The sequence below is a fragment of the Chinchilla lanigera genome, unplaced genomic scaffold, assembly GCF_000276665.1.
Source record: "Chinchilla lanigera isolate Chin_1 unplaced genomic scaffold, ChiLan1.0 scaffold00106, whole genome shotgun sequence".
In the NCBI taxonomy this organism is placed as follows: domain Eukaryota; kingdom Metazoa; phylum Chordata; class Mammalia; order Rodentia; family Chinchillidae; genus Chinchilla; species Chinchilla lanigera.
The window spans coordinates 2,229,248-2,246,288 of record NW_004955507.1 but is presented as its reverse complement, the minus strand read 5'-3'; the positions used below and the strand labels follow the sequence as shown (position 1 = coordinate 2,246,288).

Sequence of the window (17,041 nt, the reverse complement as noted above, 5' to 3'; positions counted from 1 at the left end):
TTGCCAGGCAAGCGCTTTTTGCCGCTGAGCTAAATCCCCAGCCCCTGTAATGTTTTTATTGAAAACAAATATTAAACTATCTTGGATAAGCAGGGATGTAGGGACTGGTACTCTGAGGAGCCTTCTCTGTGAGGGAGTAGCTTAGTATTCTGGGAGGAAGTGACCCTTGTTGGGTAAGAGAAGTACAGTATTTTGTCCTATACCTCTTCCAACACAGTATTCAACAAAAGAGAGGAAGAAACCTGAGTTGGAGCCCAATCATGAAGAATGACTGAGACTTCTTCAACTGAAAGAGCCAAGCCCCTGGGTTGGGTGCAAGGGATCAAATATAGAGTGTTGAGTGATGTTGCACAGCAGGGGAGAAAAGAGGCAGCAGAAGTGGCAGACTGATGATGTATGACCTAATTTTTGTTGATAAGTGTATCTTGTGTGGCCTCTTGCATTGTTCTTCTAAAAATGGAAATTTTTCATATAAAACTCTGGATTTATGGCTTCTGTTGAAAAAATCCCAAAAATTTTAGCTCTAACTCAGGTCATAAAACACTAGATAAATGTCAGAACTACAAGTTTCAAATGAAAATGTCCCTTTGAAAGTGTCATAATTTTGTTTCCCAACTAAAACAGTTATCAAATGTTTGATAAATTTAAAGTGGTACACGTTATTAATAGAAGAATAAATAAGAACCAAGTCTTCTACCTTCATGGAGTTTACAATTATAATATATATGTACAGAGTGTGGGTGTAGGGTCAATACACAAGCAACTAAATGTAAAGTGAAAGGGAAATTTAGAAAAAGTATAGGATGCCCAATTAAATTGAATTTAATGTAAATGCCAAACAGACTTTTAGCATGAAAATGCTCCCGATATTGCACAGGGTGTATACTTTACATGGCAACTAAAGTAACTTTAACCCAGTTGCTAGAGAAGAGCAGCGCTATAAAAGCTCTTCATTTAGATAGAGGACACTGGGGAAAGCCTTTGGGAAGTTGTGGCATATGCTCTAGACTTTATAGTCTGATAAACTCTACATGACAGGCAATGTCATTCTCTGTAAAATGTCATATTGTACTCCTGAACTTTTCCTTGAATCAAACCATTCATGAGCTACCATTCAGAATGTTGAAAAGATTTTTGGTCTTCATGAATTCTTTCCATAGATTGTTACAAAGCCAAAAATGATGTGTACAATTATCAAATACTGTAAGTCTTACAGGGAAAGGTATTATACCCTACATAATATTTTTTAAAGAAAAGAAAAGCAAGTAAGAAATCCCTCTTAACTATACAATATAATTTCTTACCTCTGATGTCATCCATATATCAGAACCATCATTGTCATCCAGTGTATCAGACATAAAAGGAATCAGAGACACAAATCTTGCAATGAGGTCCTACAATAATATTAACATTCATTGAGTGTATCAGTATATACATCTCTCAGAAGTATTTTACAATCATTATTTCATCTAGCATAGGCTACAAACCTATAGACACTATTATTATTCTAGTTTTGCAGAAGCAGCAGCAAGCTTAGAGCAATAAAATAACTTGCCCCTGGTCACATGGTTAATGTGATATGTGGAGTCTATGAGAGCTGAGGCCACAACTAGCTTTGCTCCAGAGGGTGTATATTAACCGTTATTATTTTCTATAATAAATAAATGATTTTAAACATTATTGCAATATTTATCAACATTAAATAGCACTTTAAAGTATGGCTGCTACAAAAACTTAAATATGTTGAAGAATAGCAAAAGTTTGATTTATTTTTAGGTTCATAAACTGTCAGTTCTTTTTCTTAACATAAGCTTGTTACTAGCTGCTGCATTTAAAGAATAGTGGTACACCTTGCTTTCTTAAGCAATAGAAGTTCTACGGTTGAAATTCCCACTAATGTGTTGGAGACAAGGACTCAGACTAAGGTAAGAAAGGAGAAAGGGATACAAATAAACAATAAAGTTAGCCGTAAAGTTCACCAACAGTGTAATTAATGTACAATAACTGCCATTTCTGCATGATTTTTTTTTTTGAGACAAGGTCTCACTACATAGTCCAGGATGGTTTTGAACTATGTAGCCCAGGCTGACCTCAAACTCAAGGTGACCTTCCTGCTAAGTGCTGGGATTACAGGTGTATACCACTATGCCGGGCTTTCATGATATTTTTACACTGATGACTTCTTGTAATTAATATATCCGGTTCACAGTCCTTGACAAGCATGGAACTAGGGCTTATTTATTATTGTAAAGTTCGTCTTTGAAATAAATCTGAGACCACTGTTGTCTCCTGGGACACTGAGATCAGCACACAGAGGCAAGAAGATAACAATGTGCACTATAATAACCATTGCTAATCTCCTATAAAAAAAGAAGAAACTTACAATTGAAAAGCAGAGTGTGGAAAGGGCAAATAAACCAGGACTTTTGATTTTAGCTTAGAAAGTATAGCTAAAGAAGCTTTGTAACTCACAAATAATATAAATAGTCTGAGGACAGCCAACTGAATAGATTGAATCTACATAAACAAAAGGTATAGCGATTCTTCATAGATGACCACCAATCACCATGAGCCTGTTAAAAATAATTGTAACTTACAAGTGTTGCATTAGAATCATGAAGAAATATATCTAGAAGTTGTTGAGGTGGATTTAATGCTTTGATATATCTTGTTACTAAGGTTTGTATCCCTTCATCATTAAAAACAGTAGTTATGATTCTTCGGTTGGGAAACATTGCTTTACAATTACTCTTAAAAATCTGTGCTTTCTGCAAAACATCAATTTGATCTGAAAACTAGAAACAAATTTAAAATATTTCAGTTTGTACTGTATTATTCCCACAGGAAAAGACCAACAGTCAGTGTCTACTTTTGCCAGATTTAAAATTATTATGACTGATTTTTAAAATAGCTTACACTCCTTTGATGATATATCTAAAAGCAATGCAGTGCGAAACCTACCTTGTCTAGTTTTGAATTACAGGAAACATATGATATTTGTGGTTCAATAGTAGCAAAAATATTTATGAAGGTACATTCTCTTAAATTCTGTCCATTGCAGTCTTCTTTAGGAGATAAGTAAGTCTTACTCCAAGTATATCCAAGCAAAACTGGTGGAATGTTGACTTGAAATGTTCCACTAATCTGAAAGAATGTATCATGCATGAAGGGAAGGAGGAGGTAAGTTGCAGTAATAAGCAATAATAACAAGCAGTGGGTAACTGTGCACTTACTACGTGCAAGGCTCTGTGGCAAGTGCTTGATACAGACTGTATCATTTAATGAAATAAACACTGCCTTTACTTCTATCTTATAGATAATTGCTTTTATCTCTATTTTATAGATGCTCAGAGAGTTGAAGCAATTTGTGCAAGATCAAAGAACCAATGAGTAGTGGAGCCAGGTTTATAATCCAGTTTTATCTGCCTTTGAAGCCCACATTCTTAACTATCTCCTTAGAGTCAGTCTGAGCTGAGATTGAAAACTGCCGATAAGAACTGACAAGCATAGGAAGCAATTTACCCCCAACAATTTAGATTCCAACAATTTATTTGCAGTGTGGTCCATCATGACTTCATGTTACTGTGCAATACAGGGGCACTTTTACTTTTCTTTCCTACCTAGTGTCCTCTTTTCTCCTTTAGCAACAGGTTTAGTTGATAACGTGACAGGTGGATAGTGGTCATGTCACATTAGTAAGATGCAAGAAGAAGTCTGTGAGAGGTTTTCCTTTTTTCTATCATATTTCCTTTTCCTTTTGTGTTTTTTGGACTGGGGGTGAAACTAGGGCCTCGCATTGAGCTATATTCCCAATACTTTCTATGTTTTATTTTGAGACTGCTATGTCTCAGTCTTGCTAAATTTCCCAAGCTGGGCTTGAACTTGAAATCCTCCTATCTCAGCTTCCTGAGCAGCTGGGATTACAGGTGTGTGCAACCATCCCCAGTAGTCTGTTGGAGTTTTCTGAAGAACTGTCTGTTTTTCTGGTTTTTTTTTTTTTTTTTTTGTTTGTTTGTTTGTTTGTTTGGTTTTTTTCCGGTACCGGGAACCGAACTCACGACCTTGCACTTGCCAGGCAGGCGCTGTGCCGCTGAGCTAAATCCCCAGCCCCCTGTCTGTTTTTCTGAATTAAGCACTGTGGTTTTGCTTATCCCTGATACAACACAGTTATGAAACTGGAGTTGCAGTGAATGTTTTGCAATATGAGGAGTGGGATATAAAGACAAAAGCGGCTTGGGTTGTTGACTATGTCCTTGAACTGCTGCACTGGCATCTGAACTCTTTAGATTAGATAGATCTTTTATTTACATCAGCCACGGCTAGTTAAACTTTCTGCTGCATCTGGCCTAGTGCATATGATTCCTTTTCACTCATTTGCCCTCATTGTTTGACAAATTTATTCAGAATTTACTTCTTCAGTAAAGTCTTCCCTGCCCTGCATTTTCCTCCTCAGCCTCTTGTTACCCACTACCAAACTATCTGAGTGTTCCCAATTCCCCTTTAGCCCAAGAAAGTAAAGAACACACCTATGATGTGTTCTTACTTATCTCATGCCTCTACTAAAGTATTTCACACTGTAGAAAGATATTAGTTTTATTCTACAGATAGTAAACTCACAGGGGTAGAAAATTAATTTCTGACTCTTTAAATATTCAGTGGCTGGCAAAGCCTCAGTAATGTCAAGTACCTTGCCTCAGGTCACTGGGTAAATAAAAGAGCCTAAAATGGAGATTAGGCTGGAGTTCTAATGCTTTGCTGGTCCTGCAGGCATATTTTTACTATATAATCCAACAGCAGGTTCTCGGAAGGTCTCACAGAGACCAGTTCTAATAATCAGTCTCACTGTTATCAATAAGCAGTAGTGGTAAGCTGACATTCCTAAGATTCGTGACTGAAAAGCAGCACCGTAAATCAGAACGCTTCATGACCTGACTGACAAATCTCTAACATGCAAATATGAATGCTGCTTTAAGATGCAAGGCGAGACATTTTTCCTCTGTAAACACTCTAAAGATGTAAGACATTTGTGAGTGTCCCTTTTCTAGAGAGAGTGAAAACCTTCAAACACTCCAAAGCCCTAAAACTCTTTTTTAGTATATGTGCTGCCGAAGCAAGCACAACACTCTAAAAAGGATTATTTCTAATTAAACTTCCAACCTGCCGAACATAGAATCTGATTCAAAGATAACAAGAAGTGTTTCTGTTGGCCAGAAGTCAGAATTCAGAATGATTGGTAAGCAGCCATGTTCTGTTACCTCGGACTGTTGCAAAAGAGCAGAGAAAGGGAAAACGATGGAACCCAGCCAGTTCTTTCTCAGGTAGGAGTGACCACTGCAGCTCTTGAGACAGCGATCCTATCAAAACAAATTAAAATGGAGTGTATTAAAGTAAATACATTTTATAGTGCTTAATACCATAGGAGTAGTTTCTCAAACTCACAGGTAAGTATAAAATATTATTCTCTTTCATTTGGGGTTTTTGAAATATGTCTTCCTTTTTAAAAGAAACCAAAAGAAAGATAGAAACTAAATTTTTCTTGCTTTTCAATTTTTTAAGGATATAAGTATTTAAGGCAAAAATATGATCTATTGTGTAGTTTATGACATACACAAGTAAAATGTATTATAAGATTAATACAAATATGGGAGAGGGAAATGGAGGTGTTACAACATCTCATTTATACACTCTGTGAAGTGGTACTGTAATACATAACAGTAGACTGTGCAATTAAAGAATGTATTATAAAACCTAGAGCAACACTTAAGAAAACAAAGAAGCAAATGATGGGGATAAAATGGAATGATGAAAGTACTCTATTGACCCAAAAGAAGGCAGGAAAAGGGTAACAAAAAGTAGATGGCATAAGCAGAAAACGAATAGGAATATGGAGCCCAGTCAGGTCAATGATTATAGAAATTGTATGAAGGGGCCAAACATGTTCACTGGAAGAAAAATAGTCTCTTTAACAAATGGTGCTGGAGAAACTGGCTTTCCACATGCCAAAGACTAAAACTAGGCCTGTGTCTATCACCATGCACTAAACTAAAGTAAAAATGGATCAAAATCTAAATACTGAAACAGAAACACTAAATCTACTGGAAGAGAAAATAAGTAGAAGTCTTGAAGACAGGGATAGGCAGAGAGTTCATGAACAAAACCCAGATCATACAAGAAATAATATAAAAAATCAACAACTGGGACCTCATCTTATTAAAAAGCTTTTGCATATCAAAAGAAATCACCAACAGAGTGAAAAGGCAACCCACAGAGTGGGAGAAAATTTTAGCCAGTTGTCCCCCAGACAAAGAACTTAAATCAGGAATATTAAATAATTGAAAAATATCAGACACCCCAGATTTTAAGACCCAATCTAAAAATGGGCATCTGAGATGAATAGACATTTCTCAGAGGAAGAAATACAAACAGCAAATAAATGTATGAAAAAATGTTCAACACCATTGGTCATTCAAGAGATGCAAATTAAAACAACACTGAGATTCCATCTCACCCCAGAAAGAATGGCTATCATGAAGAAATCAACCACTAACAAATGCTGGAGAGGCTGTGGGGAAAACAGCAACCCATCTCCATTGTTGGTGGGAATGTAGACTGGTGCAATCACTGTGGATATCAGTATGGAGATTTCTCAAAAAGCTACCATTAGAGGTCCTGTTTGACCGAGCTATTCCCCTTCTGGGTATTTTCCTGAGGAATTAAAAACACCACACCACAGCAATACATAGGCACTCATGTTTATAGCAGCACAAGTTGTAATAGCTAAATCTTGGAAACAATCCAAATGCCCATCAACTGAGGAATGGATAAAAAAGAAGTGGTCTTTTTATACAATGGAGTACTACTCAGGCATAAAGAAAGATAAATTTGAGACTTTTATAGGCAAATGGATGAAATTTGAGACCATACTTTTAAGTGAAATAAATCAGACTCACATGTGTAAACATCATATTGTCTCTCTTGGTATGAGATTGTCTCCTTGGTATTTGAAAGACTAAATAAGGTCCAAAATGTACAATAGATATTGTGAAATGGGAAGAAATTATTCAAAAGAAAAGAGGAATGAGGGTGGAGGAAATGGGAAAAGAAGGAAAAGAAAAGAAAAAAGAGATAGTTAATATGAGTTTTTCTTAGCTCATTGAAAAGAAAGACTTGTGCTAATACAGTTTGGAGAATACTTTATGCCCATATTTTGTACTCTGAATATTTTATTTTGCATAAAAAAATAAAATAAAATAGAAAGCAAATTGTCAGAATGGATAAGAAAGCAAGATCCAACCATTAACTGTCTAAAATAAAACCATTTTAAATATAATGGAAAAATTAAAAGAATAAAAGAAAAAGAAAAAACCTGATGTGGTAGTACATGCCTGTAATCCCAGTACTCTGGGAGGCTCAAGTGGGGATCATAAACTCATGCCCAGCCTTGGCAATTTAGTCACTTAGTGAGAATCTGTTTCAAAACAAAATAAAATAGAATAAAAGCCTGGGGGTATAGCTCAGTACAAAGGCCCTGGGGTAAGGGGGTGGAGAGCAAAGAAGAGACATAACATATAAACACTAACTAATAAAAACTAATTAAAAGAGAGCTGAAATGACTATATTTTATAACAGAAAAAGTAGTTTAAGTTTTGTTTTTCAGTTCCACAGATTAAACCCAGGTCTCACACATGCTAAGCATGTACTCTACCATTGAACTATACCCCCAGGCCAAAGAGCAGATTTTAAACCAAGAATTATAACCAGGAAAAAAGAAAGATATCTCATGGTGATAAAGGAATCAATTCATCAAGAAGAAATACAATCTTAAACATGTATAAACTTAACAGAGTTGCAAAATAAAATAGAGCCAAAAAAACATTAAAATAAAGTTGGTGGGCTGGGAATATAGCTGAGCAGTACAGCACCGGCCTGGCAAGCACAAGGCTGTGAGTTCAATTCCTGGTACCAAAAAAATAAAAAATTAAAATCAAGTTGAAACTATGTATTGTCTCTAATGTTCTTTTAAATTATTACTTTCTTATTCCTTTTAAAGGTTTGATCGATCTTCTTTTCTTACATTTGGTAATCTGAGCAACTTCGTTCAAGATAACAATATATAATAGAACAGGCACTGTTAATCCTTATCATTTGATTTGAAACCCCGTATCATTTTGAATGTCCTTGCTTTGTTTTGTTTGTATTTAGCTATTGTTTTTTTTCATTCTCTTTAAAATAAAATAAATCAAGTTAGTAAATCTGACCTTACCAAAATTAAAAACTTTGTTCTTGAAAATACAGTACACTGGCAAGTAAATGAAGACATACTATATACTGGGATAAAATATTTGTAAATCAGATATCTGATAAGGGACTTGTACACAAAGTAAATAGTTCTCAAAACTCAATAATAAAAAGTTTAATTAAAAAAATAAAGGATTTGAACAACTACTTTACCAAGAAGATACGTATATGAAAAATAAATATATGGGAAAATGCTCAAGGTCATTAATAATTAAGAATACAAATTAAGTCATAATGAGAAACAACCACACACCTATTATAATGGCTAAAATTAAAAAGTGTAACAAAGTGGTTCAAAAAAGTAGGTAGAATGAAAAATGCTACAAGCATGTTGAGAAACAGGTTTCATAAAGATCCACCTATAATAGCCAACCATTTAACTTCTAGGTACTTACTAAGAGAAATAAAAGCATCTTTTCTATACAAAGATTTAAATGCAAATGTTCACAGCAGCTTTATTTTTAATAATAATTTTTAAAATTGGGCTGAGGTATAACTCAGTGGTAGAGTACTTTCCTAGCATGTGCAAGGCCTTGGGTTAATCCCCAGCATCTCAAAGAAGAGAACAAATAAAAATAACCCTAATGTTCAGCAAGTGAATACATAAGCATGCATGTAATGCAACCATTTGATAAGTACTACAGCATGGATGAATCTCAAAATAACTCCAAGCAAAAGCAGCAACTCCTCCCCCCAAAGATCACATACTGTATGATCCTCTTTTTTCTTTTTTTGTAGTATAATTCCATGTTTATTGACAAAAGAATTGAAAGTATCATGAAATGAAAAGGTTATAAAATGGTATACACAGTATGATTATATTTTCTTAAAAAGGGTATAGCTAAGAGAATCTGGATGAATTGATTACACAAAAATTAACACCAGTAGGATCATCAGACTTTTGTTAACTCAATTTTTATTTTAATAATTTTATTTTTTGATTGACATAATATTTGTACTTTTTAATGAGGTATAATGTGTTTTGATTTATTCATTCATTGGGTGAAATGGTTCAATTTCTGTTAAATTCTGTAAACTAAACTATAATAACAGAGAACAGATCAATGGTTGCTGAGGTGGGAAACAGGAGGAAAGAGGGGTACATCAACTGGGCAGGGAAAAACTTTTGAGGGTAATGAATATATTCATAATCTTGATTGTGATGATGGTTTCATGGGTAAATGCACATGTCAAAACTTGTCAGATTATTTTAATATGTGCAGATTATAGTTTACTAATTTTTTTCAATAACAGTTTTTAAGTTAGAGGAAGTGTGACTAGTGAGGAAAAACAGGAATTAGGCATAAGAGTGACTGGCACTTACTAACCACCCCCCAACTCTCCCTTTGACAATACTCTAAATCCATTTCATTTTTAGTCACTTAACTTTTTTCAGTTTGCCAACCAATGGTCAGAAATGGGAAACCTCTGGGAAGGTGAAAAGAGAATGGCTAAAATCTTTTAAATTCCCCAAACTAATTCTCACCTTTAGTTCCTACCACCTTTAAGCATCTGGAGCCCTTCTAACTTTTAGTGCTTGAGAAGTTACCCCTTCCACTTACCAGGGTCTTTTAAATCTAGAGGCTGACCTGCAACAACAGAGCTGAGCAAGGAGGACTATGTCATTCTAGTCTAAAAGGCAGCAGGCACACTTACTATTTTAGAGAAATTGTGGCTTTGAACTTTTCACTGGTGTCATCTCAACTGCATTACTCTTTCCATCCCAGGTTCCAAGGATGGTGCAGGCTTCCTAAGTTTACCTTGCCACAGGTTATAAATTATACCTCTATTGGGGTTCACTTTAAAATTAGTTCCCTATGGGTCTTCTCATTTTATCTGAGGACAATCAGTGTGAATTGTATATTTAATTAACCTTTTATGAGTCAGCGTATGAACTGTTTATACTAAGTGACAAAGCAAAATTTAATTCCTGAGCTATAATGTACATGTGCTAAGTCTGCAACAAAGTCTCATAAACTTAAGCAGTTCCAGACACTGATGGTTAAATGGTTAAAATGAGATTGCCATGATTGAATTAGTCCTTTAAATAAGACATATCAATGAAATTCATGTATTTGTGTATTTAGTTTTTCCACCCTAATGCTTTCATCTCTTCGGAGTATTTGGTTTTTTTTTCTTATGAACAAGGCATATTGCTTGATACATCACCTTACCTTGTTATTAGGATTAACATCTATGTGTGTTAATTAATTAGCAACCATATAATTGGTACCAATGGCTCCAGATATGAACTGTGAGTTAGGGGCCCACATACACAATACAATTGGTTACAATGTAATAAAACTAAAATTTAAAACCAAAAATTTACATTAAAACCTCTGAAACAGTTAACAGTGTAAGAGGGTAGAATTAAAAACTATTAGGTCAAGGATGAAAATGTAATAAAAATGTATGAGGAAAATAATTAAACATAAAAATAATAGACAATTCAATATAAAATAGTTTAAGATGTTTTTAGTGATAGACTATTATTTATGAGAGAGCAAGAGATTAAATAAATGAGTCATTCAACACATTTGACCAAAATAAGTACACATATTATAGTCCTGAAGACATTGGAAAAAAATAATACAAATACAAGCAGAAATAAATGAATTAGACAACATAAAAACTTAAGTATAAATCAATTTTAATAGTTGGCTCTTTAAAAATTATGCAAATTTTTTAATCAAAGAAAAAGTCTAAAATATGTCCTAAATTTAATTACAAGGGTTGGAGGATGGAGGATAGGAAAGATGATAGATAGGTGAGATTTAATCAGCTAAAACAACTACGGGCAACTACAGGCTGAATAGAACAGGACTGTTGTATACACTAGGGGCCAACTCATTTTGCTTCCAAACCTAAGCAACTAGAAACAAGACTCCTCCTTACCCTCCTACTCAACTTTCCCCATGTTGTATGATCCCTTTTTATCTACAGCTAATGTAGGTTCAGTGTGAATAATCTATGCTTTCTTTGCCCCACAAATTTTCATTATGAAACCTTCTGGCTTTGTTAGGCCCTGGGGACATTTTCACAACTACTATCTACCCTGTTTTCTTTGATTGCATCAGGACTTTGTTCATCTCAGGACCTTGGTCTTTCTGGCTATCAACTGTAATGGCTCCATAACCCCCTTTTAAATAGAGCTCTTAGTTTCAAGAGTTTTACACTTCCCAATTAAAATTTTAAAAATAGACACATCTGTGTAAAGTTATAAATAAGAGGTGAGTAGGTAACAGTAGATCAAAAATGATGAGATATGTTGAAAATGATATGCTAATAAACTTAAAAATCTTGAAAAATACTAATTTTTCAAAAACATTTAAACCAACACTTGAGTATTGGATTACAGTTCTTTTTGTGGCTATCAGAGTGTTTGTTATAACTTTAGTTAACAGAAGTCCAAATCTAGAGGGTGCCTCAGGACTGCTTCACCAGCTTCAAATGTAGTTTAGCCCAGCTCTTTCATTCCTGGTGTTAAAAATAGGCTTTTTGTCTGTAAGACTTCAAACCTTCAGCTTTCTGTTGGTACCTGACTCATGAGGGGGAGATTCATGAGAAGTAAGGAATAGTTGATAACCAAAATGAAAAAATTCAGGAGGAGAAAAAGGGAAAATTGAGGTACTTTTGGACAAAATAATCATCATTGATAAACCAAAACTTTGTTGTATCTAAGTGGTTATCTTTTTTTGTTGTTGTTGTTGTTGTTTGTTTTTGTTTTTTTCCAGTACCAGGAACCGAACTCACGACCTTCCGCTTGCCAGGCAGGCACTGTGCCGCTGAGCTAAATCCCCAGCCCCCTAAGTGGTTATCTTGGAGCCCAGCCTAGATTTAATCTTTTATGAGAAAATGGAATGTTTTGGTCCATAGTTACCCCGCCTAGTCTGTGAGAAAAGGCTCTCTCCTTTCCAATTTTAGTATATGTGTTGCCAAAGCATGCACTGCCCTTTGCTTTCCTAAACAGCACGCCACCACTGTCACAAACAAGTCTGGGTCACATATGAGACCCAATACCCAAAGTGTATGGGTCTCATTCTAACAGCATTTGAAGAGTTAAATTGTTATCCACTGCTACTCAAATTTTGAACAAATTGGTCATTGACATAATTCATTTTTGAGAGAAAAACAATCTCTTAGGCATTCTTTTGTGTTTTTAAAGTTCCACTCATTATCAGTTTATATGACAGAAGACTCAGTTTAACTCTTTGGAGAAAAGTCATCACTAAATTATTGTTTATTACCCTCAGCCTTTATTAAGAGTTGGTGTTTTAGTAAGAATGTGTGTGGTTTCTCCTCAAAAACCAGATGTGAAGATTGCTATTATGATTTTCAGTAGTTTTTATAGTAGGCTCAATCCGGAACAACATACTTCAAGGTCTTGCTCAACTTTTCTTAACTGGATCCCCAGCAACTTCCAAGTAGAATGAGAATTAACCTTTAATAGTACTGCCATCTAATTTTTCAGACATTTACATGAAGGATTTAATTTACTGTGATGTTTAACTTGGTTGTCAACTTGACTGGATTGAAGAATGTCCCGAAAATTGGTAAAGTACACCTCCGGATATGTCTATGAAGGTGCTGCAGAGAAGGCGGGCATGTGGGTCAGTGAACTGAGTGGGGAAGACCTGCCCTCAACTTGGGCTGCAGTAACCAATAGATCAGGGCCCAGAATGAATGAAAATGCAGAAGATGGAAGCCATCCATTGTACATGCTCATCATCCACCCTTTTCGAGTGGGTGCATTTTTTGTGCTGCTGCTGTTGCCTGTGGTCTTCAGATTCCAGATTCTTCAGTCTTTGAACACAGGCTTTCAGCAATGGCTCTCCAGAAGGGTCTCGGGCTCTCAGGCTTGAGCAGGGGCTTTACAACTGATCTCTCACGTTCCAAGTCTTGGGCTGAGAAGTTCCTATCTTCCCCTGCTTCCCAGCCTGAAGAGAGCCATTGTAGTTCTATTTAGCCTCTGACCCTGTAAGGCACTTTCCTCTCTAACTGTATAAGCCAATCTAATAAATCCCCTCTTGCATACATTTTATTGGCTCTGTTCCTCTGGAGAACACTAATACATTTACTTACAGTTACTTATCCCAAAAAAGTAGACACAGTGGCTATTCATATTTTTAGAGCCATCTTCAGTATGAAGGAAACTAACATTTATTTCAACACTTACTATGGTAGTAGGCATTCTCTTAGAAACCTCTCATGTATGAAAAAGATGTTCAGTAATTTTAGGGACAACACTGAATAGACTAAATTTTAGTCCTAGAAGTAGTTCAGTCTTTCATCTAAGTGCTGTATTTTCTTTATTCAGATGAAAAAATACTCAACCTATCTTTGTTTTTCTTTCTGTCTTTACTACGAGGAAGCTCACATTTATAGGTAATGTTCAACTGTAAAACCCTACTACTCCCAAGTTCTGGAATATTTAATCTTTCCTCCTCTTATATGTGGTTTATTATCTATATTATTTTTGAAATGAGTTGCCATATGTCGATTTTGCTACAATTTGCCTCAAATTCTTTGAAAGCTTTGAGTAGAGATACTGCATTTAAAATAAATTTACTGATATATTACTAGATTTCACACAGTAATCTTCTTAGGATTATTTCAACATTGATTATATTAATTACTGTACATTACCGTATGTTTTTCAATGATCACTTCATCAAAAATGTTGATGTATATATTATCTTTTATTTTAGACAAATTTGAGAAGCTATAATCATGTCCGGGTGAGCTGCAAGCAAGAAAAATATACATAAATGCTTATTGTTTCTAAATCTATTTTTTAAGGACATTATTCATAAAGAACAATATGAGTACCTCTGTTATTTTCTTTTATAAAGTATAAACTTAGAAAAAGTTATGTACTTTGAAGACTGGCTGTGGCTTTCCATTAGAGCCAACATTGCTTTGTTATTTGCTTTGTATCTCTCTTAAGACAAAAAGTGAAAATGTTTAAATGTCAAACAGAAAGGCTTTCACTACAGCCATCCACTGCAAGGGAACTGTCTGGAGGATACTGCACTAGGATTTTCCAACTATCTTAAATTTTGCTATTTCATATATATAGTTAAAATGGTTTTTGCTCTGAGTTAATAGATATGACTGTTTAACCAAAGAGTTCATTCTCTTTCCCATATTTATTTTCTCTAACTAGAATTTGGGATAATAGAGTACATTTAATTTTGCCAGCTGCCTGCAGATGGCCTACTTCATTAGGCACATTTTGGAGTTAAATGAAATGATGATACGTATCATGAGCAATGAAATTACACTGTCAGCTCCAGATTGGTACTGAATCTCCACCAAGTATTCAACAGTGATTAAGTAGTAGGCTACTTAACACGTGAAACTGAAGCTCAGAGAAGTTAAATAACTTGCTCAAGATATTCCCCTTAGTGAGTGACAGAGCTTTGATCTGAATATAGATCCAATAGACTCCAAAGACCCAATCTTTTTAATATACCATTGTCACTGGCATTATCTGTTGAATATTGCTTCTAAAGGAAACAAGTACTATTTCAAAGGATCTCCAGCCATTTCTATAAGTTTCTGAGTTCTATAGGCATTGACAATTGAAAAATGCTAGTTAAGTTTAGAGAACAATTTTAAAATGAGGATTCCTTATATAGCCAAGTGATAAAATAATGAGCTGGCTCCCCATACTTTGCTCCTCAAGGGGTTATTCTCATGTTGAAAATGCTTAAGGTACAGCAGGAGAGGAAATACATATATATAATGTTGTTCCAGCAGTATAAAGGATATCAACCATCCTCAAGCCATTTCTGAGCTGGTCAATTTAGTATGTCTCTTAATTTACTCAAGTTTTTCTTCCTTATTTTGTATTTGATAGTCTACTAAAACTTACCTTCAAATTTGCCATAATTCTTCCTCCAAAGTATAAGTCTAGGGTCTAATTACTATTTTCTTACTGTTTATTCATTTTCATGTGGTTTTTATTCACTACAATATTACACAAAGAGAAAAATATGTGTCTTATATCAAAGACAACAAAAAGTGATAGATGGATGGTTTTGCTTAGCTGAGTTCTACAGGCATTGACAATTGAAAAATGCTGGTTAAGTTTAGAGAACAACTGCACTCTTAATGTGTTCCTGGCTTCTCTCACGGTTACAGTGGCAAGACTGTAAACAGTCTATAGTCTTTACCTTAGTTCACAAAATGTTCATTTATCTGTTTCATGTTTTCTTAAACCAATTTATCTAATATACTGTATTTCTTCTGACACTAATGTCTGTTAATATTTTAAATATTTCTAAATACATATAAATACATATTTTACCTTTATAAATCTAAGCAAGTACATTATATTTTGCTTAAAATCTTGTATACTATTTAACTTGATGTAACAGTGTAACCCAACATAATTCCCTTTAAATCCATGTTCTCCTTTAAACACAAACAGCAAAAAGTTCAGGAAAGCAAGGATCAGAGGACAAAGCAAAACAAGAGATCCTGACAGGGAGTCAAATAAGAAGAATATCTATTTAGGAACTCTGGCCAAATATACTATAAATATAATTGAGTAGATATTGAACCTGTGATGACAAACTTGATTTCTGCAATGAGCAAAAAAGCATTGATAGTATCTGAACTAATAAAATTCCAAGGTATACTGCCACCATAGGGTTTTCATGACATAAAGAGGGTCTTCTTTTCCTTGCAAATCTTGGTTAGGGTTTAGAGGCTTTCAGTTTGAGAAGTGGTGCGGCAGCTGGGATGTGAATGATTATATACCTATTAGATGTAATCATATATATGCATATGATTATGTAAGTTCTTAGTTCCTCTATTCTTTGTTGGTGGGGATGCCTATGCTAACATGAGACAAAGCATATAAAAATATAAAAATTATATGAATAATTATGTGTAGTCAATATTATGTGAACTGTGAAATATAAAATATTAGAAATGGTAAAAACTGAATCACAGAGAATCAGTTCACATAAAATGACAGCCAATCTGTAAGACAATTGTGATCTACATATATGAATAAGAAGTCAATTTTTTTACTTGTGTGGTAAAGATAGTCATATTATTTGAAAAATATTAAATATTTGTTATGGTTTACATCTAGATGTACCCCTAAAGCCTCACGTGTTCATAGGTGGGGCTTTGGGGAGGTGATTGGATCTTGGGGCTGATATTCATCAGTGGAGTAGTCAACTGGTGAGTTTGTAGGCAAATGTGATGTTGGGAGGTGAAGCTTGGTTAGGTGGGTCACTGGGGGCGTACCTAGAAGAGTTTATCTCCCTTCTTCCTCCCTTGATAGCCTCTCTGCTTTCTGCTGCAGTGCGATGAGCTGTTTTTCCTGTGCCATGCCCTTCTGCAGTGATGACTGAAAGCTCTGCAAACTGTAAGCCCAAACAAACCTTTCCTCCTTAGAGATGCAGCTGTTGGATGTTGGGTGTCGCAGTCGCTAAGACAATCTACAGATACTTGGCCTTGACAAAAATTTGTACCCAGCAGTAAAGCACAGCAACATTAGAGGAAATATATACAGAATTAGATCAGCTTTCACTGGGTCACACTGTGTATGTGTGTGTGTGTGTTATTAAACATCATATTTAGATGTAGGAAAATTCTACTCTTTTTTAAATTTTTTAATTTTAAAATTAAAAGGAGGAAAATATTAACAGACAGACATTTTACAAAACAGCAAAGGAACAGTTAAGACAGTACGGAGTTACAAACAAAGTGGTAGGGAATTAAC

The 17,041-nt window shown here is 34.9% G+C and overlaps 1 protein-coding gene across 12 annotated transcripts in view; it reads right to left on the bottom strand.

Annotated features, from left to right (window-relative positions):
* The window catches only part of Cc2d2b (coiled-coil and C2 domain containing 2B), a 101,880-nt gene that overhangs the window by 16,045 nt on the left and 68,794 nt on the right, over positions 1–17,041 (bottom strand). For 11 of the 12 annotated variants that reach the window (XM_013506214.1, XM_013506216.1, XM_013506215.1 and 8 more), the window contains 5 exons: positions 13,945–14,041; positions 5,256–5,354; positions 2,962–3,144; positions 2,598–2,795; positions 1,305–1,394 (listed from right to left, as the gene is read on the bottom strand). In XM_013506214.1, coding sequence (XP_013361668.1) covers positions 1,305–1,394; positions 2,598–2,795; positions 2,962–3,144; positions 5,256–5,354; positions 13,945–14,041 — 667 coding nt within the window. The remainder of the gene's footprint in view (positions 1–1,304; positions 1,395–2,597; positions 2,796–2,961; positions 3,145–5,255; positions 5,355–13,944; positions 14,042–17,041) is intronic. The other variant, XM_013506218.1, reaches the window with a different exon arrangement.